The 18,320-nt window shown below is 38.8% G+C and overlaps 1 protein-coding gene across 1 annotated transcript in view; it reads right to left on the bottom strand.

The window, feature by feature from the left end:
* Positions 1-17,489, bottom strand: part of LOC140166227 (zinc transporter ZIP12-like) — a 46,400-nt gene extending 28,911 nt beyond the window's left edge. The window contains exons 1-5 of the mRNA XM_072189627.1: positions 16,882-17,489; positions 14,813-15,094; positions 4,430-4,637; positions 2,620-2,795; positions 595-711 (exon numbers count right to left, since the gene is read on the bottom strand). Coding sequence (XP_072045728.1) covers positions 595-711; positions 2,620-2,795; positions 4,430-4,637; positions 14,813-15,094; positions 16,882-17,199 — 1,101 coding nt within the window. The 5' untranslated portion in view covers positions 17,200-17,489. The remainder of the gene's footprint in view (positions 1-594; positions 712-2,619; positions 2,796-4,429; positions 4,638-14,812; positions 15,095-16,881) is intronic.
* Between the last annotated feature and the right edge of the window lie 831 nt (positions 17,490-18,320).

Raw genomic sequence — 18,320 nt, 5'->3', positions numbered from 1 at the left:
AATTTTGAAATAAAATAATTAATTAAGTTTAATTAACACATCATGTCCACTACTCCGAGTTTCATGCTACAAGCATAATTTTGAATGTATGTACTATTGTATGTTCATGTATTAAAGGTCTGAAGATGAAAACATTCTGTTTATAAACTTTTCCAAATATTAAGTTTTTTTAATATCTGAAAAACAAGTTTTGATGGAGTTGGGCCCTTCTTCCACTCAGGTATTCAATTGTCAAACGACCGTGCAAATCTGCAAGAGATTTTATGGACATAAAAATTATATTGGGGGATCACAATGTGCCCCGCCCTGTTAAAGGACACATTATTATTCATTCTCAGAACAATACAAAATATAACTTGATCTTCTACAGTGACTGAAACTAATTAGCATAGACCTCCATACCTACGATGCCAATGCATGGTAGCCCACAAATGTCGCTGCAAGGGGTGGTCTCCCTCCATAACTTTATGAGATTTTCCAGATTTAATTTCATTATTTCAGAAGCCCAAACATGATAAGATTGCTTTTATATTGTTCTGCAAAAATCAAAGAAAGACATTCATGCTTTTTGAAATGCCAGCCCTTGATACTAACCTGGTGAACTGACAATGGGCCACCTTCATGGTCATCGTCATGATGGTCATCTTCATGGTCATCTTCATGGTCATCTTCATGATGATCAGCTTCGTGTTCACGCTTTCTACGGCGGTGCTGAAAGGAATAAATTGTACATCAGTGACAACTAATTAGGAATTTAATCATGTTTCACCGTTGTTCATCACTGATTAACAGCGATGTGGCCATATGTCATCTTACTTTGCGAATGAGGTAAACCATGCAGACATGCCGGACACGAGTTGTTAATCGGTGATGAACAATGGTGAAACATGATTGAATCCCTATCAACAACGAAAACAAGCTAAAGATTGTCTTATTCACATGATTCCACTCAACCTTTAATACAAGATCAGTGATTTCTCTGTTATATCAGAGCAAAGAATGAGCTAAGGGAAGTGAGCAATAAAACTAGAGAATAAAGCGTTGATGACTTAGTTGCTGCCTCCAATATAACAGTTGTTACGCTGACGGTATGACAAATTTTACTCGCTCCCATGAAACATGTGCACTTAAACTTGCATTCGCTTATACGCTACTGGGCTGTGGATTCATCACGGATTAACAACGCTCATCTCCTGTTCACAAGTATAGGAAGAGTTGTTGAATGTTAAACAACAGTAAGAGGTAAAAGTAAGGTAATTTTTTTGTCATGTCAATTTTGGGCAGACCATTTTGAGAATCACTGCACCCTGCACCATTATGTGTGACACAACCTGATCCTAACCAGGTCAAAGTGGCAAATTTATTTTGTGAAATCAAGATACCAGGAAAAATATTATAATATGTGTACTTCAGCAACCAAGACATAATATTTTAGCAATAGCAAGCTATGAACAAGTTGAGGATGATAAGAACTATCAAAGCTGGTGCACATAAAAACCCATGGATAATATCCCAAGAAATCCTCAAGCAAGCTTATTTCCACTGGGGTCTATTTAAATACTGGGACTATACATTCAGAGATTAACACCCTACTCTGACTGCAAGCTACATATATGACTCTTTTGTACTTGAGTGGCTTAACCATCCCCTCTGAAGAACGGAATTCTCTCAAGGTTCATTTACCAAACTTTGCATGCACCACAGGGAGAGCAGAAGTCTGTTTTTAAAATCTACAGATGTAATTGCCAATTAATCCTAACAACACTGTGTACAAAATGTATACTTTCAGTCATCTGGGAAAACGTTCAAATTGTGTAAAATTGAATCTTGTCAACCAGAAAAAACTCACTTTGGTTAGATAGAATCATCGACGTGGGGGGATGATCTAGGGTCATCCAAGGCCAATGCCTCTGGATGACCATATATCATCCACCCAGCTGAAGGCCAAATGTTTATTGGCCGCAACGTCTGTGATTCCATCTAACCAAAGTGATTTTCTGGTTGACAAGATTCAATTTTACACAATTTGAATTAACCCTATGCATAACCATACCATACATTTGTACATCCAAAAATCTCAATTCACAAAGCATATGCATCCCATGTAAAGCGATTGCATCATCATGCTAACAGTCATGGCCCCGGAAAGCTTGGCAGGCCAAAGCTACATGTAGTTGATGGTTCAAAATCGCACCAGAGAAAAAAAGTTTTCTCTTCATCATCCTTCATTCTTTCCTTCCCCTCACCAAAAGCAACTGGGCATTTTAGGGTTAAATTAGAATCAAATCCCAGCAAGTTTGTCACTGTCATAAGGACAGGTTATTGTAGTGGTCTTCTAACTCGCTTCTCACAACTGCGACCCGGGTTAAATTCCCCGCGTTGCAATTAACATTTGAGTTTTGTTGCCCATCCATGCTCGTCCTCGCATATTTTTCTCTGGGTACTCTGGTTTTCCCCCTGCTTCTAAAATCAGACTTCTTCCCATCCCTGTCCCTTCATATTCGTTGGCATCTGTTTGATTTAGTAGACTCTGAGCACTATTGGGCTTTGCCTGGCTTCGGAAAATGATATAAATAAATATAAATTTTAACCACTGAGCCACACCTGATCTATACCTACCTCATGTGCGTGGTCATGTGCGTGGTCATGTGCGTGGTCATCAAGATGCTCTTCATCATCATGATGTTCTTCATCATCATGATGTTCTTCATCATCATGATGCTCATCATCATGCTCATCATGCTCACCATCATGCTCCTCTGACAGACCTAAATCAGTCAGTAATTTTTCAAATCCTGTATGACAAGAGTGAATAAAAGATGAAATGAAAAATGTGAGAGACACGTAAGAAAATGCACACAGGCAAGCACTAGCACAAAGAAGACCTAGTCTCTTCAGCAGCCAGGTTGGTTCCGCTCGCTCCTCACTAAAAGTCTGCCAATGACTTATATCACTGTTTCTGACTGGCTATTAGACAGTGACTAATGCCGACTTTACAAAGTCTATATTGAACAAATGTTGCATCCGGGAACTTGATTTAAGACTTTAATCAGTTGTGCTCGACAGTATGATCTGAGCATGATCAATTTCCAAAAATCTTATTATTATATCGATCGTTTTGCACTGTTGTACAGCACAACAATTTTCACAATCTTTTTACCACACACAAAAGTGAGAAACTGGTTCTGGGCAAATCTAATTTGGATGATACATGCAGCCATTAAGTTTTAGCGACCATTCACAAACACTTAATTGTTGGGGGCCTGATGCAAAATGGGGGACCCTTAAAAAGTTTTGACCCTTCAAAGAGCTCCAAAGTGGGGGGCCCTGAAAAAATTGACCACAAATTTTCCTGGTAAAATTGAGTTTATATATGCTTTCCTTAGGGGTGACCCATAATTTTCATGTCAAAAAGGGGGCCCCTGAAAAGGGGGGGGCCTGAAAAATTTTCATGATGAATTTTTTTGGCATCAGCCCCCCCACAAGTGTTTGTGAACGGTCCCTTAAAGGTATAAGATTACGTCTGGGTTAATACTGCTCATGAATATGAAGCAGCCAAATTAATAAAACCAATTGCAAGCCTTGTTTGAAGTTGTGCTGGATGACATCATGGAAAAAGTGTTAGGCAATCAAAAAGAACTTGTATTTTATAATTTTAGCAGACTGTTTGCACATGTGAAGCGAGCAGAACTGGCTGCTGAGGAGACTATAGGGAAGACCAAATGATTAATTTGGTGTCTTCAAGTACGGTATATATTTTGCATCTACAATGTAAGCACAAAGCATGCATACAAAATTGGTGCAAAAAAGTATAAACTCAGTGTTTGCTGTTAGCTTTGGATATTTACTTATTTTCTTTATTTTTCAACTGGGTAAGTCTGGTGAAAAATAAAGAAAATAATTAAATGTCCAAAGCTAATGTTAAATACGGTGCCTCTGCCTAATGACACGCCCCCTGAATGGCATATACCATTATGACTCTCTAATAAACATATCTTTGCTTTGTTGCAGTTTGCATCCAGTGGAATCACCAATCCCCCAAAGGATAGCAATAGGCTATTCCAGAAAATAGATGCATGGTGCCTAGTTGGAAATCCAGATTTTAGAGTGTCCAAAGGCGAAAATATCCAGCAGAAAAATAATTCAAAATCGGAAATCCTTGATTTGAGAGCTCATTCTGGACATTCCAGTCATTTTCAGAAAGCAAACTTGGAAGTCTTACATTTCTTTTCTTGAAACACCACTCCTATAGGGGGTGTGCACTTGTTTCCTGAAATAGCCCAATGGGAGCCAGCAATCTGGTAAATTTTTTTTTTTTTTTTGCACAAAAAAAGTGTGATTTTCCATGATTTTTGGTTCTGGTGGGGGGAAGCTGAAGTTTGGAGGGGTATAAAATCCCTTTGCCCCCATGGTACCACCTGATTCCTACCTTCTTCATCAATAATTCCATGACCATCACCATACAGCTCAAACACTTCATGCGTGAAATCCCCACGATCAATAGCAGTAGGTTCACCAATGCATCTACCCAAGACAACATTGGTAACTATCAAGGCAGATGTATACTCTAGGTTCCCTTGTACGTCCTGGATTGCATCCTCCTCCTCGTGTACCTCAACATCATGGGCTGAAAAACACTGCAAAGTAAAAAAAAACATATTTTCTGATGCTGCATGGAATCTAATAATTAAATGGAATTGATTTACATCACTTGGTAGTGGTTGATGAAGATGGTGTATTTTTTGTAGACTTCCGAGGGTCATTCAAAAAAGTTGTACCTACGTAAACCATTACATCTCTGTTATCTTACGTGCCAGGATATTATTGAAATTATGATTATACTCTTAAATCTTGCCTCCAAAATAAATTTAATTTGGTTAAAATGATATTATGGTTGTTATAAAGATGTGTTGGTTAAAGTGAATAGATTTGGTATGCCAGAAACGGTTAAAAACTCAGCCCAAAAGTTTAGTAAGCATCATTGTAGCTTTGGATAATAAAAATGTTTTTAAGATGCGGTTGTCCAACAGCTTACTTGTGATAAATATTTTGTTCCTATTTGAGGTCGGGCCTTGAAATGCCTTGGGACTTCAAAACAAAATAAAATGTGTATTATATGAGAGGAAAACATCAAAAGGGTCAACAGACACATAAATGGTAGTGGAATATGCCAGATTTCGATTAGACCACGTTAAGGGTAATCATAGTTAACTTATGAATCAATTAATACCACTTGAACCAACAAGTGCTCCCCTGCCCCAATCAAAGTCAACAACCTATGGAAAAGGGTCATATGAAGGCCATTCTGGACATATGCATCAGTTTTATTGTGCAAAAGACACCATACACAACTGTACTACCTGCCCAGGACTACCTGCAAGCATTAGATATTGATTGAATTATTTCAACAAAAATAAAGTAATTTAATCATTTTCTGTAATGATTTTCACATTAGTTGTGGGCAACCATTTTAATCAAAATTAGCCTTTCTTTTGAGACCGTTTCCGGCGCACCAATCTGTATTTACTTCTTAAAACAAACACAACTTTACAACCAAAAATCACATTTTAACCAAATAACTTTTATTATTTTGTAGCCAAGATTTAAGAGTATAACCATAGGTAATTTCAATTTCCTAGCATGTAAGAGACATGCAACGATGAAGGTAGAACTTTTTTGAATGACCCTCATACATTTATCCATTTGTGGCTATTTTTTGGGATATTTGGATTTGGAGGGAATTTTTGGGCTACCAAGCCCCCCCACCAATTTGCCAAAAGTTACTTTGTTTAAATTAATTGCTATATATAACAGCCTCATTTATTGGTTAAAACATACAATCAGAAAATTATCCAATGATAAAAAAAAGTACTTCATTTGATGGTCTAACTGTAGTGTAAGCAAGACTTATATTTTTATAATCTTAAAACATGGAACTTGTTCAATATATTTTGGAAGGTATAGCCATGCGAGGAGATGAAAATCATGCAAAGTTGTTGGTCACATATTGGCATAAGTTTAAACCCTAATAACTTTTAAATACATAGGCCTTTCTACGATATGGATTTTTACATATCAGACAAGAACACCTGATATTTTATAATCTTAGGAACATGTTGGTACATGTAGGTATTGAAAAATGGGTTTATAAAAATAACTTTTGTTATATAATCAGACCCCCAGAAAAGGTTCTGACTAAAGTTTGCATGAGCTTGACTCAGTTATACAAAAATAGGGAGGACGACATACATCCCAGACAGGTCGTCCGAAGATATGGGTACGGTATATAGTGAATACTACACATAGCAAATATTTATGCGAAACATTATTTTTGTGAAACCTTTTTTCTCTATTTTCAGCCAATTTGACCTTTTAAAAGTGACCTTTTGACCTCAAATGACCTTTGACCTTGAACAACATCATTACAAGGTAGCTTAATTGCAACAAAATTAATTTACCCCTTTCTAGAAACCACCTTTGTCATCAAATTTGAGCCCATTGCGTTACTTTATGTAACTTGACTAATGGCATTCAAAATGAGATATTTCAATTTATTTTTGATTTTGAAAGCGCTATTCAAGTTCCATAAAGTGGTGCAAACAAATGGGCACAAATTTGATTGTAAACATGGTTTATAGAAAAGCGGTAAATTTATTTTCTTGCAAAAGCCCTTGCAAACATCCACAAAAGGCACAATATAAAAGAAATAATATAGGACAGCTTGGAAATTGTACCGTTTGACCTATTCTTTTAGTTTCTATTCATCAACACTATTTATCCAACCCCAAATTGAATTAATAGACCCCATGTCACATGGGGGGAAATGGGAGATCACACAAAAACAGCCAAATTTTCTAAAATAATGACAAAATCTGTTAAAACAGGCTGCTGAATTCTGCAAAATTGTGAAAAATGAGGGGAAATGCTGCTAAATATGTGTGATTACCATTTTCCCCCATGTGACATGGGGCCTATTAATTGAACAAGTAATATTTGCACAATTAAAAGAAAAGCTACTTTTCTTAGTAAGTCAAAAAGTGGATGTATTAATTAAGGGCCGTGTTTTGCAACAAATCTATATACAGGGCAATGAATGTACAAGAATTGAAAACAAACTTAGAAATTATTGAAAAATGTTTAGTTCCTTAACCTTGATGCAATGAAAAACACCTTTCACCAAGTTCAGGCATAATTAGTCTCATGATCCAGACGCTTGATTGCATGCACCAGGAAATGATAACCACCATAATATGAATCATCGTCAACCAACATCAATGTGCACATTTTCTCCTTCCTTTTTCATTTTATAAATTACTGAGTAGGCGATTAAAACAGTCAACTGATGCTGTAGACCCGGGGCTGTAGAGAGAAAATGCTCTTATGATATACCCCCAGCCCCCAACTAAAAACACAAAAGTTGGTAACCATACACCATGCATGTTGCCAAATCTTACAAAGACTCTCTTTGCAATGATTTTTCAATTCATCCCCCTCATGCAAAATAGGACAAAATGTAGGAAAAAAAACACTTTTTCGTGTTTTCAGGGTTTTCAATGACTATATTATCAAATATACCCCTTTGTTCACTCAATATTGGCATCTGATTTAAGCAATATACATTACCAGATTTTCCCAAAGTACCCCTTAATTTTATCCAAATATCGTGTATAGTGCTAATTAAATGTACCCCCATTTTGCCGATTTCACAGTTCTTGCTACTGGTAAACAATAGGCCTACTCCTTTTCTGTGATATTTGGTAATTGGTTTGTTTGTTAGTTTATTTAAACGGTCACTCCGTGTGGAGACACGCTTGGGTCCTGATGGGACCAGGCTCAAACAAAATGCTCAAACCAGGCTAAAAAGCCTGTAGCATGCTGGCCTGATGGAAAGAGTTCAAAGTGAGAAACAGATTTACTAATGATAAGGCTAAACTTAAGCCAAGGACAGTGGCGTAGCCAGGATTTTGGAACCGAGGGGGCACAACTTGTAAATGTACCGACGAAAATATTTTTACCGACGGAAATTGTGATTTGTTGACCGATTTCTCTGTGTTACAAAATTTAAAATCTGTGTTACAAATTGGACAATTTCCATGATTTTCCGTTTTCCACTATAAAGCACTGAAAATATCATTCGATATGCTTTACTCCGGTATCTCTTTCATTTGACACCACTCAGGGACAGTGGCGTAGCCAGGATTTTGGAACCGAGGGGGCACAACTTGTAAATGTTCCGACGAAAATATTTTTTACCGACGGAAGTTGTGATTTGTTGACCGATTTCTCTGTGTTACAAAATTTAAAATCCGTGTTATTACAAATTGGACAATTTCTGTGATTTTCCGTTTTCCACTATAAAGCACTGAAAAGTTGAAACAAACATGTTTTAAAAGTGTACCGGTATTTTGTCTTGCCTTTTACTGTAGTATGGCCAGAATCTCATAGCCCTAGAATTAATGCTAGAATGGATTGTTTAATGGTTGATTACTGCTAAATAATCACTTTTCTTTATTTTATTTTGCAAACCATCACAAAAGTTAGACATTTTTAATACACAGTTTTTCACTATTTTGTGGCATTTTCAAATTTCTGTGAGCAAACCCCAAATTCCATGAATTTTTCTGTTTTTCCGTATCACGGAGAAATCATGGCTTTAGGTAAGACCCTTCACAATTGAATACCTGAGTGGAAGAAGGGCCCAACTCCAATTTTTTACAAAAATGAGTTAGACCCAGCATTTTATTGCCAGCAGACTGTTCTTCCTTGTGTGTGAAAGATGAGCCAAAATCCACTCTCTAAATAGTCTTCCACGTACACTTAAATCATTGTTTTCATGGAAGAAAGACCCAACTCCATGGAGTTGGGCCCTTCTTCCACAAATATTGGGTTAAAGGGGAATTCTGTTCATCCATGAAATCTGCTTTTCACTACAATAAACTTTCTTGCTAACATATTACATGCTTCTACTTGTGCAATTAATGGATAATTATCAAATTTCTGTAGCTATTTATAACACATCTGCTTACGGAACTGGCACTTGCAGTATATTAGTGGAAGAAGGGCCCAACTCCAGCTCAGATTAAGACCTGTACCATTGCCATGGAAACATCATATATAATTTCGAATGTATGTAATATTGTGTGTTCATGTATTAAAGGTCCCCTGAAGATGAAAACATCCTGTCTATAAAACTTTTCCAAATATTAAGTTTTTTCTTAATATCTCAAAAACAGTTTTGATGGAGTTGGGCCCTTCTTCCACTCAGGTATTCAATTCATTCTTAGTTTTAAAAAGGAAGAGGTAACTTTTAATTATTACTAATTACTAATTATTTTCTTTATTTTGAAACGAGTGGTCACATTTTGGCACTGCAGATTTAATTACATTGCAATTACATGGTTGATTTTATTCATTGATAATAATTGCAGCCTGAGTATTTTTTGCTTGGTCAGCATCATCAGTGGCTGTGCCACGTAGGGGGTGGTTGGGGGGTATTTTTTGTTTGTCCAGCATCATCAGTGCCGGCGCCACAGGGGGGGCATGAGGTGGTAAATGCTCCCCAGTCAGAACTCTTGCCCCCCAGTAAAAACCCAAAATTACAAAAATTTCACCTTTTTGAGGTAATTTGTTAATTTGTTGATTTTGCACCCCCCCCAAAAAATTCACTTTGCCCCCTCAGGCCCTCAATGCCCCCGGAAAAAATTCCTGGTGCCGCCACTGAGCATCATAGTTAAAGATGATCAAAGTAAGAAAGTAGCAAATTAATACAATGTCATCCCTTACCGAAATGAAAGCCTTCATTAGGCAGTTATTAGGCAGTCTGTTAAGCAGTTAATACAGGCAGTCACTTGAAGCTGTTGATATATGAAGCTCTATATAGACCTGAAAGCACATAGGCAGTACCTAGACCTGTAAAATGGGCAAAATGAAGCACTATAGGCAGTTCTTAGACCTTCACCTTCAGCTCTAATTTAGGCAGTTCACCTCAAATGAAGCTCTAATTTAGGCAGTCGTCGACTTCAAAAGAAGCACTAATTTAGGCAGTTGACTGCCTAAAATGAAGCTCTAATTTAGGCAGTCAACAGTCTCTAATGAAGCTCTAATTTAGGCAGTCAAATGAAGCTCTAAATTAGGCAGTTGACTGCCTCAGATGAAGCTCTAATCCAAGCAGTTGCAGGGACATGCCTTTTGAGGAGAGTGAGAGCAATCACTCTAGCTGCTCTCCTTAAATCCGATATAGGAGAGTGATTTTAGCTCTCCTTAGTTTACCATTTTCTCCTTACATTCTATTGTAAATGCACTATAAAACAGCTCTCCTTGAAGGCTCCATCAGACCTAAAACGTTCTCCTGCAATTCCAAAAAGACAGTCCTTGCAGTCGTCAACTGCCTCAAATAAAACGGAAGCTTAAATTTTAAGGAAGATCGCTGGACGTCTCCCGATTTGCTGTGGAAACTTGTTTTCATGAATCAAAGTACTTACTTTCCATTTTAGTTATTAATTATTGGGGAATGTTTGATTGTAGCATGCCCTCAGCTGACAATCAATCATGCCATAATTTCTTTCAATGAAGCCTCAAATCTCAGCAGGCAGCCAACAATTACAGCAATTTGCAGTCTTTTCTTGGTCAACATGACATCTTTTCACCATATTTTGACAGTGTACACTTCAATCTGTGTTACTCAAAGTAATACAAGCATCATACAATCATGTATTCATTATTTCAGACCCCCCGGTTCTGGAGCCACTGCCCTTAACTTGATCAACTGGCATCCAACAAAGCATATGAGCATCCCGTGGCATGCCTTTAGCTCAGTCTGTATTTTTTGCCGGTAGGCCAGCCAGGCGCGTAGCAAGCGGGGGGACATGGTGGACGAAGTCCATGGGCCCCGAGGGTTCAGGGGCCCCGAGCACAAAAGCGAAAATTAAATAAGGGCTGATAATGGAGAGCAGAGCCGAATTTTTATACCATTGGGCCAGATGGGCCCGGGTCCAGGGCAATTTTGGGCCCCCAAAATGTCCCTATGCATCTTTCTTTTAACCCCAATAACAGCATGTTTTTTGGTCAAAATAGGGCAAAATTGTAAAATTTTCCGCGCTTCGCGCGCATTCAAATACCAAACTATATATTGATCTGGGGCCAAAGTAGTCTGAAATTGAATTGAACAAAATATGTTAGGCCCCTTTAGTTAAACCAAAACTTGGCCACTGACTTGAGTGCACATGCCTTCCTCGGCACGTGAGTTCGGGGCCTCCGAATTCAATGGCCTGGCCCAGGGCCCATAAGGTAGGCTAAATCCCGCCCTGGTTAAAAGGGCCCGTACTGTTCCTTGTCCATGGGCCCCTGATGCTCTTGCTACGCCCCTGAGGCCAGCAGATCTCGATCAGTCCCCTGAGCCCAATACAGTACATGGAAATTTACTTGTTAACACAAACTGTAAAGAGAAATGAGATTTTACTCATTTTCCAGCGTTTTGCGTGAGATTTACTACCTAGGAGTGAGATTATACTACCCTGGCGTGAGACCGTGAGAAAGTGACCCAATGCGTGAGACTCAAGCGTACGCCAGCAGCAGTGTGCACCGCGTGCTGAAACCAGGAGTTGAGTGGTTACAAACACAGGAATTCCAGGAGGTTAGACCCAAAAGCAGTAATTCAAGGATCTTCTGAAAGTGGAGAACCCTAGGGGGGTTTAGGACGTCTTTTCCGGCATTTCCTTCAATTCGAGGAGATCCATAATTGTATTTGTGCTAAGTTCTCCTCACATTCCTGTGAAAACTCCTCGTTTTGTATGTAAAGTGTGCACAGTTTAATACACTTCACACACTATATGCTTTTCTGTCTCCTCGTTTAGACTGCGCTATGAGTATAGGTGTGAGAGTTGACAGCCCTGTTCATGATTTTAAACACTAAATGATTTTGAGTCCCAAGCATAAATTGAACACCATTATAATGACATGATAACACAAAGTACAATTTTGTTTAACAATTAAAGTTTCAGATTCCTAGCCCGATTCCTAGGTGCCAACCCGGGCCCATCAGTACACCACATGCTATATACTTTGCGGCATATTGTACCACTATACCTCCGATCCCCAACCTTTTAGATGTATCAGTTATTGCCAATGATATGAATACAATTTGCACTTGCTAGAAAGCAAGGTTATCACAGAAAACTAATTTTGGATACATGCAAGTGCATACTGCAAAATTCAGCAGCCTGTGCACACATTATCTGTACATGCAGTTGATAAGCTTACAACATTTATACTGCTTGCAATACAACCCTGCAAACCTTTAATTTACCTGTGCATCAACAGGTGTATATATAGTCATCTGTAGTATAAAATTCCCCATAAAGAATGAATGATTTGTGTGAAGAGACCATTAAAACACCACCATCTAAAGCACAGCTTGTTGAATCCAACAGCAAATTTGAAATGGCAGTTGGTGATCATGTGACCGGTCATGACTTATGCAAATTAGCTTCTGACTGTCTATTAGGTCTGACTGCCTATTAGAGCTTCATTTAGAGCTTCATTTTCATGATGAAAAAAATCATAAGTATTAGAGCTTCATTTTGATTAGATAAAAAATCAAAGTATTAGAGCTTCATATAGTGACTGCCTATTATAGACCTTCATATCTGTCAAGCTCTTTGACTGCCTAAGTCACAGGCCTTCAACTGCCTAATTTTCCAGCAACTTCTTGTTGATAGTTTGATTAGGCAGTCATTTGTCTTCAACTGCCTATGAACTGCCTATTAACTGTCTATTAGGCAGTTGTGTTTGGTAAGGGATTTAACAGAGAAAATGTCAAATAAAAATCAAATAATTAAATATTTTGCAATTCTCAATTTTGGACATGGGAGGGAAACAGTAAACTAAACATTAATTGTGAAAAGGCATAAACCAACTTAACAACTTTTGTGTTGAGGGGGGCCAGGGGTATAAGATGAAAGCGTATTAATGGGGAGTGACAGTGCAGAAAATAGAGTTTCAGCATCAAACAACTAAATTTGCTTGAATGGCAAACTAGGTGCTCAACTATTATGACTGTTATGTTATTTATTCAAGCATACCTTGATCACCATGGCATGTCACCTGATTGGAATGCAATATCAACAATATCATGCCTTTTGTACAAAATATATCATGCATTAGCTAGGTGTGTCTTTAATGGGCTGATGTCTATCCAAACCGGATGATCACATTATTCAGGTCCAATAATTGTACATAAAATGAGGACGGCAAGCAGAAAAGTGTCCAAAGAAATATACAAATTTATGGGATAAAAATGACAAATGGCAAAAATTAGGCTTTACCACGTACCTCATACCTAAATCCTGGCAATGCTACTACTCATCCTGGCCTGGCCTACATGTAGACCAGACTGTGGAATTCAGTCCTCAATCTTGCTACTTAAGGGAGTCTCCGGCAATAACATGATGCCTTATACATGTATTTTAGAAAAATAATTATCAAGCACGAATCACATGGTTTTATTTAAAACAAACTCATGTTGACCATAAAAACGAATAAAAACAGTCGGCTCTCAACACGTGATATTCAAAATTTCAGCGCCGAAATTCTCTAAGTGCAATGATGTAATGGTTATTTGTGTTCAAATCACTTCAATTAGGTATTCATTTTGCAAAAGTTTCTTACTTCTGAGGGGGGCACATCCCCTCAGACACTCCTGAAGCAGTGCAAGCGCTGACGCAGTGTCTGCTACGCTGCCATTTTTAACATTTTATTATTTTTATCATCACACCCCACTTGAAAAATTCCTGCGTACACTACTGGTGTGGGGCACAAACTATTTTCCAATGCATTTTTTTTTCCAAATTGATTGGGAGCGGGGAACACATACCCCAATGCCCTACAATGTACGCCACATACTGCAGTAGTTTGGAGCCATTGGGAATAAAGAACTGAAATATCTATAACAAGTTCTTGGATCTTAACAAACAAATTGATTGTAGGGAGCTCTGCTATTTTGGGAGTTTTACTACAACATAAATTTTAACTGGAACAAATCCCCAACTAGCACTACTGGAGGTCTCACAGAGGGGAGCTTGGCCTAGTGGTTAAGGCGTTGGACTGTGAATCCAAGGGTCAAGGGTTCGAATCCCAGGTCCGCCTGAGCTCAGCTGGCTCTTTGTGTCCTTGAGCAAGGCACTTCACTCTACTTGCTTAGTGCTTTGGAGGGCACTTTAAGCTGTCGGTCCCGTGTACATGCATATTTTCTCAGGCTATTCGAAAAAGCAGGGATCATCCCGGTACTGTTGACTGTACTTCAAAAATACACTCATCTACTCTAGGTTCCAGAGTAAAAATAAGTACAGCTTGTCTGTAACGCGAGTGCGATAATACTCATACATTATATGAGGGAGGCACTTAAAGGAAGAAGAAGAAGAACTGCTGAAGAGCCTTGGATCGAGCTCTCTCTCTTCTCCACAGTGGCGGCACTATGGGGGGCAAGTGGGGCATTTGCCCCCCCCCCCAGTTCCCCCCACTGGGCCCCACACACTTTTGAGGCAAAACCCCAAATTACGTAAATTTCCACTTTTTGCTGCAATTTTATGAAAACCTGGTCGATTTTACCCCCCCGAAATTCACTTTGCCCCGGAAAAATTCCTGGTGCCGCCACTGATTCTCCATAATGATCTGGCCCCTCTTCCTACCTCTCTCTCTTTTCTCTCTCCATACCTTTCTCACCCTCTTTCCATTTGTCATTACTGCCCCAAAAGTGTCCCACCCGTGACACCAAAGTGTGATCTGAAAATACAATCATCATGTGCATCTTTCTTACCTTTGCATATGTTATTGGAACATAACTACTTGAAATGGTATGCAGTATTTCTTCTAGATCTTCCTCGTTCCATGTTTGGTTGGCAGGCTTGGATCCATTCAATGTTCCTAGATATGCTAGGATTTCCTCATAAGTAGGAATGTTGTTCCTATCATCACACACATACTCGAAATTGAGGAAATGGAATAGGAGAACAGTGGAAAGTTTGCCAAAATCGCCTTCACTTACGCCATCGGCAGGGTTCAATTTAAGAATTGAAAATATATTGGTTTCATTAAGGCACTGAGGAGAAAGAGTGATACAAATTACAAAAATAAGGTCAATAGTATTAGTAAAGTACCGTACTTCAACCCGAAATTTCTCAAAAAAAACCCTAGGACTGCATGCATTTAAAACTTTCTTGCAGATTCGGTCGTTCGACAAAGACAGTACCCCCAGTAAATCAGAACAGTGTGGCGGTGGCCTAGGCTGGGGCCCTGTAATCTGCAAGACTCGTAAAACCATGCTGGCCAAAATTTATCTTTTATCTTTGCCCCCAAAAAGTACCACTCCCTCTACTAATACATAATTTACAGACCTACAGTTTTGGGGTCTAGTTATATTTTTCCTTCTCAATGAGATGGGGGAGGGGCCCCGGGGGGAGGGGCGGGGCCGGGGGGAGTTTTCTCTATCTTCCATACTAAGGAGTCAGTATAATGTTTTGACAGGCAAGTGCCAGATTCTCCAACCCACCCACCCAAAGTTACTAATGCTCTCTTTTTAGGCCGTATAAATTTTGATTTTTGGTTCTCATCCCCTCCTGGTTCGGCTGGAATTTGTCAGATTTTTCAAAAAATTGCAGACTTTTGGAAAATTTAGGCCTGTGTTTTTCCCTCAGAATCTCTCATTTGGAAGGAAAAAATTTGATCCCCTCCTTTCCTCAAGCACAGCATGGAAATAAGAGAATTATTTCCATGAACACAGTGTTGGAAAAGCAATGGCTCCGGAACTGGGGCAGTGGGGAGGGGGGCTGGCCCTCTCAATAATTTTGGTGGGGTGGGGCAAGTACCCTATACCCACCCCCACCCCCATTCATAAATAGGGCCCAAGGTAAATTCATAATTTTAATGGTATAATCAGGCCCGTAGCCAGGATTTATTTTGGGGGTGCTGATTTTGAAAAAGTGGACCTTTTCTTCAAAATTTGGACTGGGGCGGAATTTGGACATTTTTGGACCAAAAAGGCATAAAAAACCTCAATTGTTTTGATCTACGCTCGCAAATGGGACTTTTTGGGTCAAAACATGGGACTTTTTTGGGGGGGTGCATCGCACCCCCGCACCCCCCTGGCTAAGGGCCTGGGTATATTCCATATAAATTTTACGGTGCAATTTAGAACATGCATCAAAAGCTTCACACGATCGACCGTGGAACCTCCTGCATCCACCCTTCAGTATAACGTTTCAGAGACGGCTTCAACATAACAATGCCCCCCCCCCCCCAATAATAAAAAGCTTCCGGAGCCTCAACTAAATAACATTTCATAACAGGGCCGTAGCAAGTGGGGCGGCCGAGGATGCCATGGCCTCGATCCCCACTTTTTGAGAAATTTGTTATGTTTTTCTTTATAGCCTATCTTTATTTAAATTTAGGCATATAGCCTATATTTGTAATTTGGCCGCCCCACATTTGTCAACCTTGCTACGGTACGGCCCTTTTTCATAATTTGCATTAATTTAAAGGAAAAAGGAGAAAAACAGCTCTTTCCCTCTCCCTCATCACTTCATGAAAATCCTCCTGGACGAGAAACAAAAAAATTATTTTATTTGGCCGTACATCCTTGGCATGCAGTGCACTTCCCCACTTCCCTGCTATGATCGCGGCCTGCACTCACACACTCACACCACGACGCAGGATATGAGCTCGATGGTTTAGCGGAGTCATAGTCATATTTGGTAAATCGTATACTATCTACCTTCAAGAATAGCCCGGAAGAATAGGCTACTACAGAGAATCACCAGTAATTTCGATACGAGTTAGATTTGAATAATTTTTCATGAAAAATGAATTATTTTAAAAATAAAGTCTCACCTGTTTGCAGGAATCTGGCCCATCTCCAAGACTTTGCTCCTTGGCGATGAAAGAGCAATTCACTCGCCTCAACCAGATGTCAATGAGCACACCGACATCTTGCCGAGACAGGTTGAGTATTTCAGGTGCATTTTTTTCGGCTTGTAAATCGACAAAATGTAAAATAGCTTCAAAAGAATGCAATCCTCCAATTCCATCAACATCAAATGTTGCTTCTTCTTCTGTTTTGTTTTCATGTTTGGAATCGTAAAAAGCACGTGTAAAAGTTAGAATTGTAAACATAAGAATGCACACGACACGTAACATTTTGACAGACATAGTGTATACACGCACGCACGTGTATTGGCAATGGCAATGGAGCTTTGCTGTACAGGTGACACAAATAGCACACGGCACGCCGATAAGAACTGGGCGAGCAACACACGAGCACTGTGCAATGGCGGAAATTCTATAGAGCTCGGTTCTGAATGGCTGAACAGTATTATGTTTATGCTAAATATGCATGACGTTTTTAATGTTATGCAAATAAAATTTTGTTAGTCGAGTGCAAATTATTGTTGTGAATGGTAGTCTTCTCAGCAGCTAGTTTGGTTCCCGTCCCTCCACACAAACAGTGAGCAGAACCAAACTGGCTGCTGAGAAGACTAGTGGAACACACGAGTATCATTTATCAAAATAATCTATGGCTAAGGCCCTTCACAATTGAGTCTTAGTTTCCTCATGGAAATAAGAGAATTTCCATGGTTTCCTGTTTCATGGTTGAAAACAAGGGATGAGGCGACTTTTAATTATTAATTATTAATTATCTATTATTTTCTTTATTTTAAAACAAGTGGTTGCATCCTACATCAACCTGTTTTGATTGGAACATGCATTTAATTATTTTACAACTATGTTTGATTTTATACATAAGTAATGGTACAGTTATGTTCTTTGTATATTCATCATTATAGTTGATACAAGCAAAGTCAGAAAGTAGCAAATGGAAGTCATTAAAAGTTATTTTAAAAGAGAAAAATCCAAAATAAAAATAAAATAATTAAATATTTTGCAATTCTCTACTTTGGACGCGCGAGGGAAACAGGAAACTAAGAATTAATTGTAAAGGGCCTAATGGAACTCGATTGTTAGTTTCCTATTGACCTCCCGCATCATCTTTTCAATTTGACCAAAACTTTCATTATTTTTAAAAAAAAGTCAAATATCTGGAAATTGAGATGGAACTAATCAAAATTGAAACTCTCAAAATGTCTGACATACCCTGCTGATCATAATCAGCAGTTTTCTTAGTTGTAGGGGTAGAGGATGTGGTAAATAAGGCCGTGTAAAATTAATATTTTGGTTCTCGTCCCTCCTCCTCAATTTCTGGGATTTGTCAGATTTTTTTTTTTTTTTAGATTTTTCAATTTTTTAAGACTTTGGAATGACTTATGAAATCT

This window comes from Amphiura filiformis, chromosome 12 (genome assembly GCF_039555335.1).
Source record: "Amphiura filiformis chromosome 12, Afil_fr2py, whole genome shotgun sequence".
Taxonomy (NCBI): Eukaryota; Metazoa; Echinodermata; class Ophiuroidea; order Amphilepidida; family Amphiuridae; genus Amphiura; species Amphiura filiformis.
The sequence above is the reverse complement of the archived record's forward strand: the minus strand, read 5'-3'. Positions and strand labels throughout refer to the sequence as shown.